Genomic DNA, 18,213 nt, shown 5'->3' with positions numbered 1-18,213 from the left:
AAGTAAAGATGGGATTTTGCCATTGGCCAGGCTGGTCTTGAACTCCTGACCTCAGGTGATCTACCTACCTTGGCCTGGCAAAGTGCTGGGATTAACAGGTGTGAGCCACCGCACCCGGCCTTATTCTTATTTTTCTTGCTCTGTCTCCCAAGCTGGAGTGCAGTGGCGCAGCCACAGCTTACTGCAGCCTCGACCTCCTGGCCTCAACCAATCCTCCTGCGTTAGCCTCTCAAGTAGATGGGACTACAGGCACACCCCACCATGCCAGCCTAATTTTAAAATTATTTGTAGAGACAGGGTCTTACTAAGTTGTTCAGGCTGGTCTCGAACTCTTGGCCTCAAATAATGCAGCCTTGGCCTCCCAAAATTACAGGCATACATCACCTCACGCAGCCTCTGTTTGTTTTTAAAATTAAAATATATGAAATGCTCTTTATTAGTGTAATGACCAGAACTGTAGCTATTGTGAGATTCAAATGAAAATGGCATAATAATTCTTTATGTGGTTCCTAAGTAATAGAACTTATACTAATAAGTAAAGATTTCTGGAAGAAGGAGTTTGCCTTAATAAGGAAGAACTGGCTGCCTGGTTAAGTAGTGAATGTTATTGGAAGTGGTCAGGTGGTGGTTGGTTAACTCTATATAAGGATTCCTGTTGGTTTGTCTTGTCTACAGATCCTTTATCTATGGCAGACACTCTCAGTGATACACTCTTTCCCTTTGATTCCAGATGTGGTCTCAGAATCCTTATCAATACAGTGAGCAGGCACTCAGTTAACCCAGGAATGCATTTGACTTCCCCTATATAGATTAATCATTGCATCTAAGACTCAACCAGTTATAAACAGTTTTAGAAACAGTCTTACCTAGGTTTACATAATTATGCATACGCATTCAATAAGCACTAAGTATATTATGGAATCATTACTATACATTTTTATTTCTTTTTTTTTTTTTTTTTTTTTTTTTTTGAGACGGAGTTTTGCTCTTGTTACCAGGCTGGAGTGCAATGGCGCGATCTCGGCTCACCGCAACCTCCGCCTCCTGGGTTCAGGCAATTCTCCTGCCTCAGCCTCCTGAGTAGCTGGGATTACAGGCACGCACCACCATGCCCAGCTAATTTTTTGTATTTTTAGTAGAGACGGGGTTTCACCATGTTGACCAGGTTGGTCTCGATCTCTCGACCTCGTGATCCACCCGCCTCAGCCTCCCAAAGTGCTGGGATTACAGGCTTGAGCCACCGCGCCCGGCTACATTTTTATTTCTTAAGTTATTCTGGATTACAAAATACCAGAGGCTCAGAATATGATATAAAATAGTACTGCTTGGATGTTTATAATTTTTTACTGTTTATAAAGCACTTGGACATTAAACCATCCAGTGCCTCAGCAACCCTATTAAGATAGATGACAAAATCTCTTTATAGAAAAAGAAATTGAGATTTATAAATATCCCATGAGTGCCTAAGTTCATGCAGCTAATAGGAAGCAGAGTTGATTTTCTGATAGATCTTCTGACAGTGAAGGCATTTGACTTCCTAACACACCATACCACTTCCCAGTATGATAACACAGATCTATATTGAAGTAATAATAATTGTATCTACCTCTATCTATTCACTCAGTACTTCAAAATCTTGAAGTGCTTGAGGATCGTTGTTTTGAACTGTGGTTATCATATAACTATGTTGTATAGTGTTACAAGGCTAAATAATGGGGACCTCTGTTTGGTAAAATAGTTGATTACTTGAAAGCCCCCTTCCTTCCAGAATAGATGAGGAGACACCAATATTAGTGTAACAGTATGCTTTTATTACCATAAAATATCTGCATATCCTCATCAGGCTAAGCCTAAGAACAGAAGTGTTTTTACCATCATATTTTTATCTGTAAAAGTCCGGACTGAATGAGCTTTCCTATTCTTTGATCATGCAGAAGTGTCATGAGCTATAAAATCATGAAAACTCATGCTTAAAGCCACACGCTAATGTAATTGGGAGCACATGGCCTAGATTAAGAATCACATTAGTGATTGAGGCAGGATAGCATTCGTAGTGGTTAAGAAAGTGAACTCTGGAGCTGGACTAGGTTAATGTCTTGACTGTTTCATTTATGGGCTGTTGTGACCCTGGACGAGTCATTCTCTGTGTTTGTCTGCTTGTTTGAAATATAGGGCTGAAAATAATGGTTCTTTCCTCATAGCGTCATTAAAAGGAGCAAATGAGTTGACTTTTACAGCCCGGCACATAGAAAGTGCTTTTATTAAGACTGTGAAGTTTGACACCTAAAATAAGATAATGGAATATTATATAAGACTTCATCTTTTTTGTATTTTTAGGATGCTAAAGAGCAGATAAGCCCTTTGGAAACAACATTGGAAAAGTTCCAGCAAGAAAAAGAAGAATTAATCAACAAAAAAAATACAAGCAACAAAATAGCACAGGATAAAGTAAGATTTCATTTATATATTTACTTATCAAATATCTGTATTAAAGTTATGGTCATAGCACCATGTCAGACACTATTATTTCACCTGAAATTAAATAACATGATAAGATGAATAGTATTTTCAGATTCATGGTATAATTTTTACATTAGAAATTCTTGTTAGAACAAGGATTAGACGTAAATTATTTTGCTGCTTGATCTAAAATAGAAGTTAAGAATTGAGACTAATTAATTCATTCTTATAGGTGATAAAGGGACTTGTCTGAGATCATAAAATTCGGTAGTGGTGGAAACTGGAACCCAAGGTTCATACCTTCAAATCCAGTGTTTTACTAAGCTCTTCTGTTACGTGCCCTTAAGTACAACCATTGTAAATTTAATAAATATTTTTCTACAGCTGAATGATATTAAAGAGAAGGTTAAAAATATTCATGGTTATATGAAAGACATTGAAAATTATATTCAAGATGGGAAAGACGACTATAAGAAGGTAATTTAAAACTTAAAAATATTTATTTGATTATATTTTTATTTCATGTGCTTAAAGAATTTTCTTTTTTGTAGCAAAAAGAAACTGAACTTAATAAAGTAATAGCTCAGCTAAGTGAATGTGAGAAACACAAAGAAAAGATAAATGAAGATATGCGAATCATGAGACAAGATATTGATACACAGAAGGTAGGTCTGTTTTGCTTATGGTATCCCTTACACCTATTACATTTATGACATTCTTTTCTATAGTTTTATTTTCAATAGAAGAGCCATTGAATAGAAATGCAAAAAGTAAAGAGGCCACACGTGGTGGCTCATACCTATAATCCCAGCACTTTGGGACACTGAGGTGGGTGGATCTGTTGCGGCCAGGAGTTTGAGACCAACCTGGCCAACACAGTGAAACCCTGTCTCTACTAAAAGTACAAAAATTAGCTGGCCAGCGCATACCTACCTGTAGTCCCAGCTACTTGGGAGGCTGAGGCATGAGAATCACTTGAACCTGGGAGGTGGAGATTGCAGTGAGCCGCGATTGCAGCACTGTACTCTAGACTGGGCGACAGAGTGAGAGTTTGTCTCAAAAAAAAAAAGCAAAAAGTAAAGAAAAACAATTCCAATAACATTCTTATTTCTTTATTTTTCTTTCATTCATTCATTTCATTTGTTAATTTCTTTTATTTCATTCATCTATTCATTCAGAGACAGAGTCTCACTCTGTCGCCAGGCTAGAATGCAGTGGTGTGATCTTGGCTCACCGCAACCTCTGCCTCTCAGGTTCAAGAGATTCTCCTGTGTCAGCCTCCTGAGTAGCTGGGACTACAGGCGCATGCCGCCATCACACCCGACTAATTATTTCTTTTTTTTTTTTTTTGAGATGGAGTTTCGCTCCTGTTACCCAGGCTGGAGTGCAATGGCGCGATCTCGGCTCACCGCAACCTCCGCCCCCTGGGTTCAGGCAATTCTCCTGCCTCAGCCTCCTGAGTAGCTGGGATTACAGGCACGTGCCACCATGCCCAGCTAATTTTTTGTATTTTTAGTAGAGACGGGGTTACACTATGTTGACCAGGATGGTCTCGATCTCTTGACCTCGTGATCCACCCGCCTCGGCCTCCCAAAGTGCTGGGATTACAGGCTTGAGCCACCGCGCCCGGCCTAATTATTTCTTTATTTTTCATTTTTATTTTCAGTAAAAGACTCATGATAAAAGTTCAGACATAAAGGCAAACACTAAGTGTCTCTCCCCTTCCCCTGATTCTCAGTCTCATTCCTACATGTCATCAACTGTTACACTTATTTGTTCTTAAAGTTCTTTATTCATATCCCAGCAGATAGATCGGTAGATAAATTTAAGTGTGTGTGTGTGTGTGTGTGTGTGTGTGTGTATGTATTTAAATTTACTTTTATGGATGGGGTCATATGTATTCTGTACCTTTTTTCACATAACATAATTTGATTTTACAGATCAGCTCACAGATATATCACATTCTTTTTAATGATTATAGAATAGTCAATTTTGCATATATACCAGAACTTACTCAGGTTGATTTCATTTCCATGTCACAAACTGTGTGACAGTGAATATCTTTAACATACATCTGTATCTTTTCTTATTCTGACATACCTTTATGTAGCATAAATTCACAAAGAGGGATTATGGTTTAATCTTGAAAGTTATCTGTAAGGAAAATGTTTATATATTAAGTCATTTTCTGGTTCATTCCAATATCATTTATTTTCTCTTAAAGAAATTTCTACAGTGTAGTCAAAATCATATTAAGAAGCTATGATCACATGCTTTATGCAAGCATGGTAGTTAATGCCTTTAAAAACTATACCATTTCTCTGCTCTTACTCTTTTAAACAAAATTTACTATTTGAATGCTTTATCAACCACTCGATCATAAGTGATTGATAAAAATCATTTGAAAGATTAGTTACATTAGTATTCTGCTGGGTCTATTTCTGTAGCACCAAGAATTTCGAATACGTGAAAATCAGTCAAAGGGAAATCAGATCTCTGCCTGTCCTAATACATGCGGAATAACTGTATAAATTTATGATGCATATATGACAAAATAATTATCACTAGCTTTTATGTGATTGCCTGTATAAAATCACAATCTATAAATTCGTAATAGCTCTCTGTATACATACACAAAATTGTTAAGATTTACCAATCTGTGACCCCTTTTAAGGTGATGGTCTAAACTTAGTGGATCTGATGGTATTAGTTTACTTTGTAACCTTCCTTGTTCCAGAAATTATTTACTTAGTTATATACAGTAGAGCAATGTTAAATATGTTTCAAATTAATGGGAAAACAAGGCAGTGTAGAAATAAGGGCAAGAAAATAATGAAGGCAGGAGAGAAGTATATAAAAGGTATACATGAGGTCTCATGTGCTTGCTAAAGATTCTAGTAATCAAATGAAGAGAGGAGGCCAGGCACAGTGGCTCACATTTATAATCCCAGCACTATGGGAAGCCCAGGCAGACAGATTACCTGAGGTCAGGAGCTTGAGACCAGCTTGCCCAACATGGTAAAACCCTGCCTCTACTAAAAATACAAAAATTAGCTAGGTATGGTAACACGCACCTATAATCCCAACTACTCAGGAGGCCGAGGCAGGAGAATCACTTGAACCTTGGAGGCAGAGGTTGCAGTGAGCTGAGATCGTGCCATTGCAATCCAGTGTGGGTGACGAGAGTAAACCTCCATCTCAAAAAATAAAAATTTAAAAAATGAAGAGAGGAAGTCACAATTGGTCAACATTCACGTTGTGTCAGTGCTAAAAGAAAACCAGTTTCTTGTACTGAGACGAGAGGAAAATGTCTCTATTCATAGAAAGGAAGACTTGAATAGTCTTCAGTAGACTTCTTAGGGCTTAAAAATAAAATAGAGTGTATCTCAGCATCAGTATCCCTTGATATGAGGTTCTATAGAGGTTGATGTGATTGAAACCTGAAATAAATGTTAGAATGTTTAGAGAACAAAGGTTCTTAGCTAGGGGCACCTGTAAATCAACTGAGTTTTTTCTCTCTAGGTATAGAACTAAGAAATTTGAAAACATATGTTCCTACAACAACTCGTAGAAGAATGCTCATAGCAGCATTATTTATGATAGCCAAAATATGGACATACCCAATGGTCATCAGCTGCTGAGCAGATAAACAAAATGTGGTATACCCATACAATGGAATATTATTCAGCCAAAAAAAGGAGGATACATGCTACAACATGAATGAACCCTTAAAACATGCTAAGCAAAAGAAGCCAGTCCCAAAAACCACATAATTTATGATTCCACTTATAATAAATGTACAGAATAGGTAAATCCAGTGGCAGCAGATTAATGTTTCCAGGGGATAGAGGTGAGGAAAGAATATAGTGACTGCTGATGAATATGAGATTTCCTTTTGGGTTGATCAGATGCTCTGGAATTGGATAGTGGTGATGGTTGTGTAAACTTGTAAATAAACTAAAACCACTGAATTGTACACATTTAAATGGTGAATTTTGTGACATGTTAATTACATCTCGATTTTTAAAAATCACTTAGGTGACTAAAAATACATATGTGGCTGGGTGCAGTGGCTCATGCCTGTAATCCCAGCAATTTGGGAGGCCAAGGCAGGCAGATTGCTTGAGCCTGGGAATTCCAAACTATCCTGGGCAATAGGCGAAACCCCATCTCTACAAAAAATTAGCCAATGTAATGGTGCGCACCTGTAGTCCCAGCTACTTGGGAAGCTGAGGTGGGAGGATTGCTTGATCTGGGGAGTTCAATACTACAGTGAGCCATGATCGTGCCACTGCACTCCAGCCTGGGCAACAGAGCAAGACCCTGTCTTAGAAACAAACAAGTCTGTGTCTCCAGTCCACACCAGTAAATCAGAATCCTGGGGGTTTGGGCAGAGATATGTGTGTTTTGTTGAAATTCGTTAGAGGTTCTGATGTATTCTTTTAGCTGTCAATAACTGAGCCATCACTGGATGGAGTGCATAGCTTTCAGGCAGTCTTCTAGAAGTGGTGTTATTCCCAGCTAGACTTTTGGTGGACACTGGACTGTAATCTGTTCAGCATGCCACTCTCACAGGTATCTAAAATGCAGCTAATTTTTGTTTCCATAGGTGACCAGCTGCATGTATTAACTATCATCTGAGTTGGATGATTGGGGTTAATATTTAAGAGCTAAGGAGCCTAACAATCATTGTGTACATACTGATTTAAGCCCTGCTAAATTTAGTCCACAGAATAAAATAATTTGGAAACTTAATAAACTGCCTTTCTCATTTTTCAGATGAAGGATATATGAAGGGAACTGGAGGTGACCTGACTTGCCCAGGGTCACAAAAAGTAGTAACAGAGGTAGAACTTGAACACTATCAAATTTCTAGTAGAATGGAAAAACAGTTGTGGTATACTATTACTGCATCTTTTTCCCTTCCTTTCTCTAGTATTTTATATTTTGTAGGCTATAATTGGAATTCTCATTGCTTAAAGTATAAAGAACAAATTTGACCCAAAAGGCGTTTTATTAGCAATTATTGAGCCAGGGACTATACCGATTACAAAAACTAATTCCTTTAATCTTCACAATAGTTTGGGTTTTTTTGTTTGTTTGCTTTTTGAGATGGCGTCTTGCTCTGTCACCCAGGCTGGAGTACAGTGGCACAATCTCAGCTCACCGCAACGTTTGCCTCCTGGGTTCAAGTGATTCTCCTGCCTCAACCTACTGAGTATCTAGGGCTACAGATGAGCACCACCACGCCTGGCTAATTTTTGTATTTTTAGTAGAGATAAGATTTCACTGTGTTGGCCAGGCTGATTTCAAACTCTTGACCTCAAGTAATCTGCCTGCCTCAGCCTTCCAAAGTGCTGGATTATAGGTGTGAACCATCGCGCCTGGCCACACAATAGTTCTTTATGATAGGTAGTAGTATAATCACACATGTTATAAGCAAACTGAGGTTCGGAGAATTTTATTTGCCCAAAGTTACCCAGTTTAAAAGTAGTAACACTGTGATTTGAGCCTATATGTACCTGACTTCAAAGCATTATACTCTTGATGTGGTAGAAATTATAGTCTTTCAAAACTAGAGGAAGAATAATGGAAGCTGACCTAAAAGAAAGAAATGCCTAGCTTTCTGGTAACAATGCAGGTAGACAGACCAGCAACAGTATTTTGTGCCAAAAATCAATCTCATCTAAAAATGTGATAGCACTTTAAAGAGTCCTTTCATGCAATCGTGAAGCAAATTCAAATGTTACACAGTATTAGATGAAAGTAAGTAGTAGCACATTCCCTTGTTCCTAATAAGGAAAAACAAGCATAGTCCCCCATGAAAGAACCTTGGTAAGTCACAGCAGCTACAGTGATACATTAGATTGCCTTAGCAACAAAGGACATTTATAACCATATTATTTTAGTCACTTTTAACCGCCTATAATAATACCTTTAGTAGATAGGTATTCAGTTGTCTCAGTGTCTCTGGGGGATTGGTTCCAGGACCCCACGATAGAACAGATAACCAAAATCTGGGATGCTCAAATCCCTTATATAGGCTGGGCGTGGTGGCTCATGCCTGTAATCCAAGCACTTTGGAGGCCAAGGTGGGCGGATCACCTGAGGTCGGGAGTTCAAGACCAGCCTGACCAACAAAGTGAAACCCCGTCTTAAAAAAAAAAAAAAATCCCTTATATAAAATGGCACATGTAGTATTTGCATATAACCTATCCATATCCTCTGATATACTTTAATCTCTAGATTGCTTATGATATTAATATATAAATGCTAATAGTTATATTGTATTATTTTAAATTTGTATTTTTGTATTGTACTGTTTTTTTTTATTGTGTTTTTTCCCCCCAATATTTTTGATCCATGGTTAGTTGAATCTGTAGATGTGGACCCTGTGGATAAGCTGTATGTTTATATTATTTCTAGGAAAAATGAAGGTGGCCTTACTTTCTGACTGTTAAAAAAGAAAAAGATAACTCTAAAAATGGTCATGCGTACCTGGGCAGGATTGGATATGAACATTAAGCATGTGAGAGAAATCCTTGACTTCCCTCTCCCATCTACCAGTCCCTCCTGGCCTTTACTGTTGGGGCAAGATAATGCCACAGATCTGTCCCTCTCTCCCACTTCCACAACACTGAGTTTAGCTTAGCTGCAAGGGCTATTGCAGGAAGGTCCCAGCTCCCTTTTTGAGAAATCCCGACTCCAAACTTGGGATAAGTTTTCTACACACAGGATTTTTGGGCCAAACCACCATTCTTTCTGCAGGATTTTTTTTTTTTCCCGAAATTCCAAAGAATCAACTTACAAATTGTTTTCTAATGATTGTCTCTTGACAACATAGTTCATTTTAATCACCAGGAAAATAATTTTGTTGCTGCTGCTGCTGCTAAGTGTGATTGAGTCTCATTTGAGGGACAAAACTACTCAAAAAGAACAGCCAATTATTTGAAATCTCATTTCAGTGGCTAAGAAAGTATAAGTTCATAGACACATACTACTGTTGTGGCACTTCTTTTTTTTTTTTTTTTTTTTTTTGAGACGGAGTTTTGCTCTTGTTACCCAGGCTGGAGTGCAATGGCGCGATCTCGGCTCACCGCAACCTCCACCTCCTGGGTTCAGGCAATTCTCCTGCCTCAGCCTCCTGAGTAGCTGGGATTACAGGCACACGTCACCATGCCCAGCTGATTTTTTGTATTTTTAGTAGAGACAGGGTTTCACCATGTCGACCAGGATGGTCTCGAACTCTCGACCTTGTGATCCACCCGCCTCGGCCTCCCAAAGTGCTGGGATTACAGGCTTGAGCCACCGCGTGTTGTGGCACTTCTTACTGCCTTGTGTGATTATTATTTGTCAACATAAAGGTAGAAGTTGTATGTGACATATTACTAACAGGTTCTAATAGTCTTGGTACTTGTTAGGAGACAGAACTGGGAAGAAAAAGCTGGGGAAGATTTCAATAGTAGTATTGATCTCTTATGATCTTGTAGGTCGGTAGGCTTTATCACTGGTGTTCCTATGCAAAATGATCCACTAGGGATATAGCTATTAAAATAGCTAGTTATATTTTCAATTTTACCATTTAAAATTTCTGTTTTTTATGTTTTTAAGTGAACACAATTTCCTAGCATTTTTACTAAATATTTTAATACTTTACAAGTAAATAAATACACAGATACATGCTCAAATCATTATGAGACTCCCCATCAAACAGTAGACCTGGTTTTTAGATTATGGTCATGAAAGAGCAGTAAAAGCTGTGCTACAAGAGGTATAACACTCGTGACTGTGGATGGGGATGGGCCATCCAGATGGCCCCATACCTGGAGATTCCTTCACACTGGCTTATTCTCCTTCTGTTGAATTTCACATGATTCTAAGTAAGACAGAAATGGCACTTCCTGTCAGCAGTTGCCTGTTATGGATCTCATGTTAGTAACTTAGTTATTTTTGTTAACTAATTTAATGTTTACCTTTAGATACAAGAAAGGTGGCTGCAGGATAACCTCACTTTAAGAAAAAGAAATGAGGAACTAAAAGAAGTTGAAGAAGAAAGAAAACAACATTTGAAGGAAATGGGTCAAATGCAGGTTTTGCAAATGAAAAAGTATGCTTTTAAAATAATCTTTGGTTTAAAGAAAGGTCTTTATTATTGGAATGTGAAGGATATTAAATAGCTGTTTTAAAAGAATTTTAGCCTCAGCCTAGTATCCTTTGAGAGTTACTAGAAGGTGAACAGTGTTTTGATACAATTATATTTCATGGCCTTAAGAACTGAATTACTGAAGAAGTAATACAGAATTGTTTATCACACTGTAGTGATGGGCCTTACTCACTCAGTATTGACCATGCTTAGTCACCATATATCTGCTAGTCTGCTGCATAGAATAGTGGTACTAAGCATAGAGAATATGCGCCTATGGACCTTGCATAGGTCAGAGCTCGTACTGTCTATAATATTGTCAGCGGAGTTGTTGCCACAGTGATTTGTCAACAAAGATTCATTCTAGATTTTCTCATTTGTAATTATGCATCCACCAGAGCATAAGATGAGCCTCATTCTTCCTTTATCTGGTTTTATTGTTACTTATTGTAGTTGCTGCCTTCCTGGTACAGCAGAAAAGATTTTATTCCTGCCTTGACTGCCTTAGAGTTGTCTTAGGAATTCTGTAAGAACCTGGTTGATGCTAAGGCACTAGACTGGTATAAAAGGTTGTACTAGGCAAATACTTAGATTGTGAACCACCTCAGCGGGTTAAATCTAGGCCGCTCATTTCTTAAACCCTTTTTTGTAGCGTTTTTATTTGTCATCTTGAATATATACAGAAATCTGAATGAACGAATGCTTAGGTTTTTCTAAAGGGTATAGTAAAGTGAAGTTTAACTTAATTTATAAAGCCTAACAAATGGTTAATCCTGTGTTGTCGTTAAGTACTCTAAGTTTAGCTATTTAAAAATCTCTTTCTTGTATCAGGGAGATCAGATTTTGTAAATAGAAGAGCTTGTCATCTTTTTTGAAATGAAAGCCTTCATTTTTTTATGCCTGAAGACACTGAGACCCAGAAAAATCACAGAGGAAATTATGACGAAAGCCAGGAAGGTGACCTCAATCTCCTAGTTCCCAAGCCTCAGTTCTTTTACACTATAATGTTAGTACTTTCCATGGCAAGTTGGAAAAGTAATGCTTTTAGAAGAAACTTTGAAATGAAATAATTTATACTTGGCTACTAAAGACCAAAACCAGATATTTAAAAATTTTCTTCTGTGATTGGTACATAACAATACTTTTTACATTCATTCACATTACTAAGTACAACTATTATTTAAACCTTTCTTCAGCCAGGACACAACACAAACGTCAACAAAACTTCTAATCCGGTAAACTCTGTAAGATGCTCATACATTTGAGAACAGTGCCTGGCACATAAGAAGATGCTTAATAAGTGATTGTTAAATAAATGAAGATTTTTAAAGCATTCATTGAAATTTGTAAAATCTAAAATTATCAGAAAAGTTTGGATATTTTACTTCTTGTCATTATTACGGTTTTTATACTTGTGCAAGAGAAATTTTGTTTTCATGGAGGAATCCAAATTTTTAATAAGTATTACTGCAGAAAATTAATATATGATTTAATTCAGATAAAATTCTATTGTGCCTTTGACATACTATAAGCAAAATGATGAAGCCTGTTATTCATAACTTCTTAGTGATGATAATTGTTCATTCTCAGTTCACAGTCGGAAGTTTGTGAATGTGTAATATTAATCACTAGAGTGCTTTACTTAGTGTCTAAAGGCCAGGAACTTTATCAGTGATCACATGCTATGAGGGTTCACTATTCAACACACAAAATTAGCTGTTGCCTATGTGGGGCAGAGAAGGAAGAGAGGGGTTTTATTAGTACTGAAGCCTTAAATAAAAAGCAAGGAGAGACTCTGTTATACTGATTGCCAAGGAGAATGATATTTACCTATCTAAAGATATCTATGACTTTTCCACTTCAGGTTGTCAAAAGCTAAAAAATGGTCCTCATTTGTCATTTTTCTTTTTTACAGTGAACACCAGAAGTTGGAAGAGAACATAGAAAATATAAAAAGAAATCACAGTTTGGCATTAGGGCGACAGAAAGGTTATGAGGAAGAAATTATTCATTTTAAGAAAGAACTTCGAGAACCGCAATTTCGGGATGCTGAGGAAAAGTATAGAGAAATGATGATTGTTATGAGGACAACAGAACTTGTGAACAAGGATCTGGATATTTATTATAAGACTCTTGACCAGTAAGTGTTAAACTGAGGATTTTGTTCCCATTGCGGTGAATATTGACTAACATATTTTAGTAATCTTTTCCCTCTTTTTTTTTTTTTTTTTTTGAGACAGAGTTTCAGTCTTACTGGCCAGGCTGGAGTGCAGTGGCGCAACCTCAGCTCACTGCAACCTCTGCTTCCCGGATTCAAATGATTCTCAGCCTCCTGAGTAGCTGGGATTATAGGTGTGAGCCCTCGCACCTGGCCCCCATTTTTTCTAAATATGATATTTTATGTATACCACAGAATGGAAAAATACATATATGTATGTAAACACACTAGCTTAAGTTATGAAGTTAACATACAAAGCATATTAATATCAGGGAGTATTCATCATATTACCTCTCTGTAACCAATCCAAGAATTCTACCATTGTCATTAATTGGCATCCACCTAGATGCTCCCTTCTTATCTCAACCTTCTGTCCTCCCTGCTTCCTGTAACCAGTGACCAGTGACAAAGATTTTTACTTTCTCTGCTTTTTTAAAAAACGGTTTCATTATATATATTTCATATTTTGAGCTTTAAAATGATACGATATTCTAGGATTTGCTTTTTTATTTGGCTTTGCTTTTGTTTATCCATATTGTTTATAGCCATAGTTTATTCATTTTCACTGATGTACAGAATCTGCTATGTTAATAGACCACAGTGAATCTATTCTCCTGTAGATGAACATTTGGGTTTCTTTCCAGGTCTTGTCATGTCTTCTGGATGAAAGGTATAAGATTATATTTGTGGGAGTGTGTTGCAGAATTTGCTTAATTTTACAAAATAATGTTGTTTTCCAGAAATGGCTTTACTGATTTATACCACTAGCAGTATATAAGGGTTTTTTGGATGGATCCTTTGACACTGGATTTATAAATTTCTTAATCTTTGCCAACCTTATAGGTTTAAAATGATAAATCATTGTGTATACATTATTAGTCTTGTATTTTTGTTTGTGTGTTTGTTTAGGGGACAGAGTTTCTTTTTGTCACCCAGGCTGGAGTGCAGTGGCGTAATCATAGTTCGGTGTAACCTCAAACTCCTGGGCTCAAGCAGTCCTCCCACTTTGGCCTCCCAAAGTGCTGGGGTCATAGGTGTGATGCACTATTCCTGGCCCTGTTGGCCTTTTCTTACTGATTTAAATGTCTTCTTTATCTCTTCTGTGTTTCAATTCCTTTTCATTCAGTTATATGTATTACAAATGTCTTTTCCAACATTATGCTTATCTTTTTTACTTGGCAACTTTTGATGAAACTGGATTTGATTTTGAGTTAGTTGAATTTAGCAGGCTTTTCGGGTTGACTCTTGGTGTGTCTTCTTAAGAAATTCTTCCCTACTCCTATATTTTAGTCTAAAAATTTTAAATTTTGCCTTTCACATGTAAGTACATTTAAGTATTCTAAGTTGAACTTTTTCTGTTGTGAATAACCAGTTGTCATGGCTTAATTTATTGATAAGCCGTTTTCTTCTCAGTGACCTGAAGTGTCATTTCTATCATATTTCAGAATTCCATATGTTCCTGAGTTGGTCCTGGATTCTCTGTTCTACTTCACTGGTCACTTTGTCCATCTCTGTGCCATTTCTCACACCGTCTTAATTACTATAGCTTTATAATATATTCAACATATATCAGAACTTTATCAAGTGTATGTCTGTCTTTTAACCAGTGAATTTAGTCCTTTCATATTCATTGTGATTATTCAATAGAATTGAATTTATTTCTGCCGTCTTTTTTTCCTTTCCTGCCTTTTGGAGATGGATTTATTTTTCTTGACTCCTCTTTTTTCCCTTTTTTGGGTTATATGGTTGACCGTATAACATGGGGATTAGGGACACTAAGCCCCCACACAGTCAGAAATCCACATGTAACTTTTGATTCCCCCAGAACTTTACTAATAGCCTACTGTTGACTGGAGGCCTTACTGATAACAGAAACAGTTGATTAACATATATTTTGTATATTATATGTATTATATGCTATATTCTTACCATAAAGTAAACTAGAGAAAAGAAAATTATAAGAGAAAATATATTTCCTGTTAAGTGGAAATGAATCATCATAAAAGGTCTTCATCCTTGTCCTCTTCACATTGAAGAGGAGGAGGAAGAAGAGGAGGGATCAGTCTTGCTGTCTTGGATGGCAGAAGTGGAAGAAAATCCGCATAAATGTAGACCAACACAGTTCAAACCTGTGTTTAAGGATCAGTTATATTCTACTTTAGTTATTTGAGTGTTTACCTTTTAATTTTTAACATACTTATTTGACTTATAATCACATGCGTTAATTCTCAAAGTGGTCCTGGAACACTATTATCCGTATCACCTTGGAACATGTTAGGAATGCAAATTCTTAGCCTCTACCCCAGACCTGGATCAAAAATTTGAGAGGTATGGCCCAGCAGTCTATTTTTGACAAGCGTTTTGGGTGATTCTGATGCATATTAAAGTTTAAAAACCATAGCTTTAATGTGAATTGTTTTATCTTCCTGAATATTAATTATCTTCTCCCATCTGCATTATTTCTGTTGTCTAATATTTTAGTTTTACCCTGTTTTTAAATTATAACAAATGAGTAATAATTATTGTGGTGGTTTCATAAGCCCACATGTTTAGCAATTTCTTTGTTCATTCTTGCTTTTTAAATCCCACTCCTCTCCTTTAGGTTCAGTTTTCTTTTCTTTTTTTTTAAAGTATATCCTTTATTAGTTTTTTTCAGTGAATAACTATTAGGGGTAAACTCTATCACTCTTTGAGAAGTTTTTGCCCTTAATTCTATAGTTTAGCTGAGCATAGAGTTCTAGTTGACAGTTTTGTTCTCTTGGCACTTTGAAAATATTCCATTTTTTTGTTGGTCTCTATGGTTACAGTTCAGAAATCATTTGAATTATTCCTTTAAAAGTAATCTGCCTTTTTCCTCTGGTTCTCTTAGGATTTTCTGTCTGTCTCCAGTGTTCTATATCTATAATAGTGTGTCTAGACTCAGTTTTAGTTCTGCGCATGAATTGGCTTTTTGATCTGAGGATTGATATATCTCATCAATTTTGGGGATTTTTCATGCATTATCTCTTCAAATATTATTCTTTCTCCATTTCTCACTGTTTTCCCCTTCTTCACTTTTTTATTAGCCATAACCTCCTCTTCCCTCTCCATTGCTTAGTCCCTCCTGCATATACTGGGCTCTGGGTATATACCTCGTAATTCATAAATTATTTAGCTGCTACTTATACTGCCTATTGAGTTGTTGTCATTGGTTTTTTTCCCCTTCATTTTTTTCTATAAATTCTATTTTGTTCTTGAAACTTACATTGTTTTTTATAATTTTTTAAAACAGAGTCTGGCTCTGTCGCCCAGGCTGGAGTACAATGGCATGATCTCATCTCACTGCAGCCTCCACCTCCTGGGTTCAAGCAGCTCTCATTCCTCAGCATCCCAAGTAGCCGTAGTTACAGGTGCATGCCACCACCTGGCTAATTTTTGTATTTTTAATACAGATGAGGTTTCATCATGTTGCCCAGGCTGGCCTTGAACTCCTGGCCTCAAGCAAATCCTCCCACCTAGACCTCCCAAAGTGCTAGGATGACAGATGTGAGCCACCTCGCCAGGCCTGTGATGTATTTTCTTCCTTAGTATTTTGATTCCTTCTTGAATATGTCTTTACTCATTTTAACTATACACATTTTATATTCTCTTTCAGATTATTATTTTTTAATTTCACGTTTGAGGAGTGTGCTTCTGCTGTTTTGCATGCTGATTCTATCCCCTAGTGAAGTTTCTTTGTGTGTTTTATTAACATTCAATTGTGTGCTTATCTTTAGTAGCATTATGTTTTTCTATGAGACTCCCTTGTGACCTTTTCTTCTGGATGTCCATCCACACACAAATTTTAGTTTTGTATTAACTAGGAGCTCCAGAGAAAACATTGGCCTATATGTAGGGTTTCTGTTAATTTCTCAAGTGGTAGGTTCCTGGACTATACTCACTGGTAGCATAACTTTGAACCCCAAACCTATATAAAGCATTTACCCAAGACTTTGAATTTTCAGCTTACTAATTTTCCAATCTTTCATTGAGGATTGACGTTATAACTCTTAAAGAGTCCCATTTTTTGTGTTGGGAGTCACTTCTAATCCTCTTCCTCATTTAAGTCCTATCCTTCATCTTCTGTCCTGGGTAATAAGAACCAATCCCTAGGATATAAAAAAAATAACCCCAAGTTCATGGCTGGGCATGGTGGCTCCCGTCTGTAATCGCAGCACTTTGGGAGGTCGAGGTGGGCAGATCACTTGAGGTTAGGAGTTCAAGACCAGCCTGACTAGCATGGCGAAACCCCGTCTCTATTAAAAAATACAAAAATTAGCTTGGGTGTGTTGGTGCATGCCTGTAATCCCAGCTACTCAGGAGGCTGAGGCAGGAGAATCTCCTGAACCCAGGAAGCAGTGGTTGCAGTGAGCCAGGATTGCACCACTGCACTCCAGCCTGGGCAACAGAACGAGACTCTGTCTCAAAAGTAACAATAACAGCAATAGTAATAATAATAACCCCAAGTTTGTCTGTCAGGTTACATACTAACTGTTCTGGTTTTCAGTTCTATCTTTGTTTCTGCTATGTAGGGATTTCCCTTTCTTTTTTGTGAGCTCAACTATGAATTTAAAATAATTTTTGTTATCAATATACCTAGCAGTTCTGTTTATTTGTGGTATGAGAATTATCAGTTACTGTAGATTTTGGTGGTGTTGGTTTTTTCTGGAATGGCAAGTGTCTTCCTTAGCACTAAGAGAGTTACACAGAGAGGTTCTCGTCTCTTCTGAGACGCTGGTCAGATACAGCATAGTCAACAGACCAACCTAAACAGTGGCATTCAGACCACAGGGCTCAGGAAGACCGGAGAACTCTGGTTTCAGTGTGAGGACTTTTTTAGTTAGTGATGATAACAAAGGTGGCCCCAGAATTGCCTTGGTGTGTTTTTGGCCTTTACAGGTTTTAGGAAGTACATAATCGTGTAAGACAAATTAGATCCATTTGCTGTGAAATAGTGGGAGTGAGCCAATTATTTTAACTTTTTAAAATACATATATACTAAGATTATTGTTAGATTAAGTTTAACTTTTAAAACAGTTTTTTGAGAATATTTCATGGATATATCTTTTGTCTCATTTCATTGTAAGTGAGTAGGTTAATGTTTCAATGCTCCCTGGGTCTAAAAAGGCTCATAGAATTGTATGCCTGCACAAAATGAGAACTTTTGTTTTTTAACCTCTTTGAATGCAGCCAACAATTTAAAGTGATTAGTCTTGGAATTCAAGGTTTTGAAACAGGAACATAAGCAAAACTTAAGGAATTCTTCCCAGTAGACTATACATACATATATTTGTTTTTTGTTTTTAATTTTTTTGTCTTTAATAATTCTTTTTAGTTTTCCTAGCTACTGAATTTATGCCTGTATGGGACTTTT

At 37.0% G+C, this 18,213-nt stretch overlaps 1 protein-coding gene across 1 annotated transcript in view; it reads left to right on the top strand.

The window, feature by feature from the left end:
• Positions 1-18,213, top strand: part of RAD50 (RAD50 double strand break repair protein) — a 91,862-nt gene that overhangs the window by 53,852 nt on the left and 19,797 nt on the right. Inside the window, exons 17-21 of the mRNA XM_003920608.4 lie at positions 2,338-2,448; positions 2,845-2,937; positions 3,012-3,125; positions 10,440-10,567; positions 12,519-12,743. Coding sequence (XP_003920657.1) covers positions 2,338-2,448; positions 2,845-2,937; positions 3,012-3,125; positions 10,440-10,567; positions 12,519-12,743 — 671 coding nt within the window. The remainder of the gene's footprint in view (positions 1-2,337; positions 2,449-2,844; positions 2,938-3,011; positions 3,126-10,439; positions 10,568-12,518; positions 12,744-18,213) is intronic.

Source organism: Saimiri boliviensis, chromosome 1 (assembly GCF_048565385.1).
Source record: "Saimiri boliviensis isolate mSaiBol1 chromosome 1, mSaiBol1.pri, whole genome shotgun sequence".
NCBI classification, from domain to species: domain Eukaryota; kingdom Metazoa; phylum Chordata; class Mammalia; order Primates; family Cebidae; genus Saimiri; species Saimiri boliviensis.
This window is presented reverse-complemented; position numbering and strand designations above follow the sequence as displayed.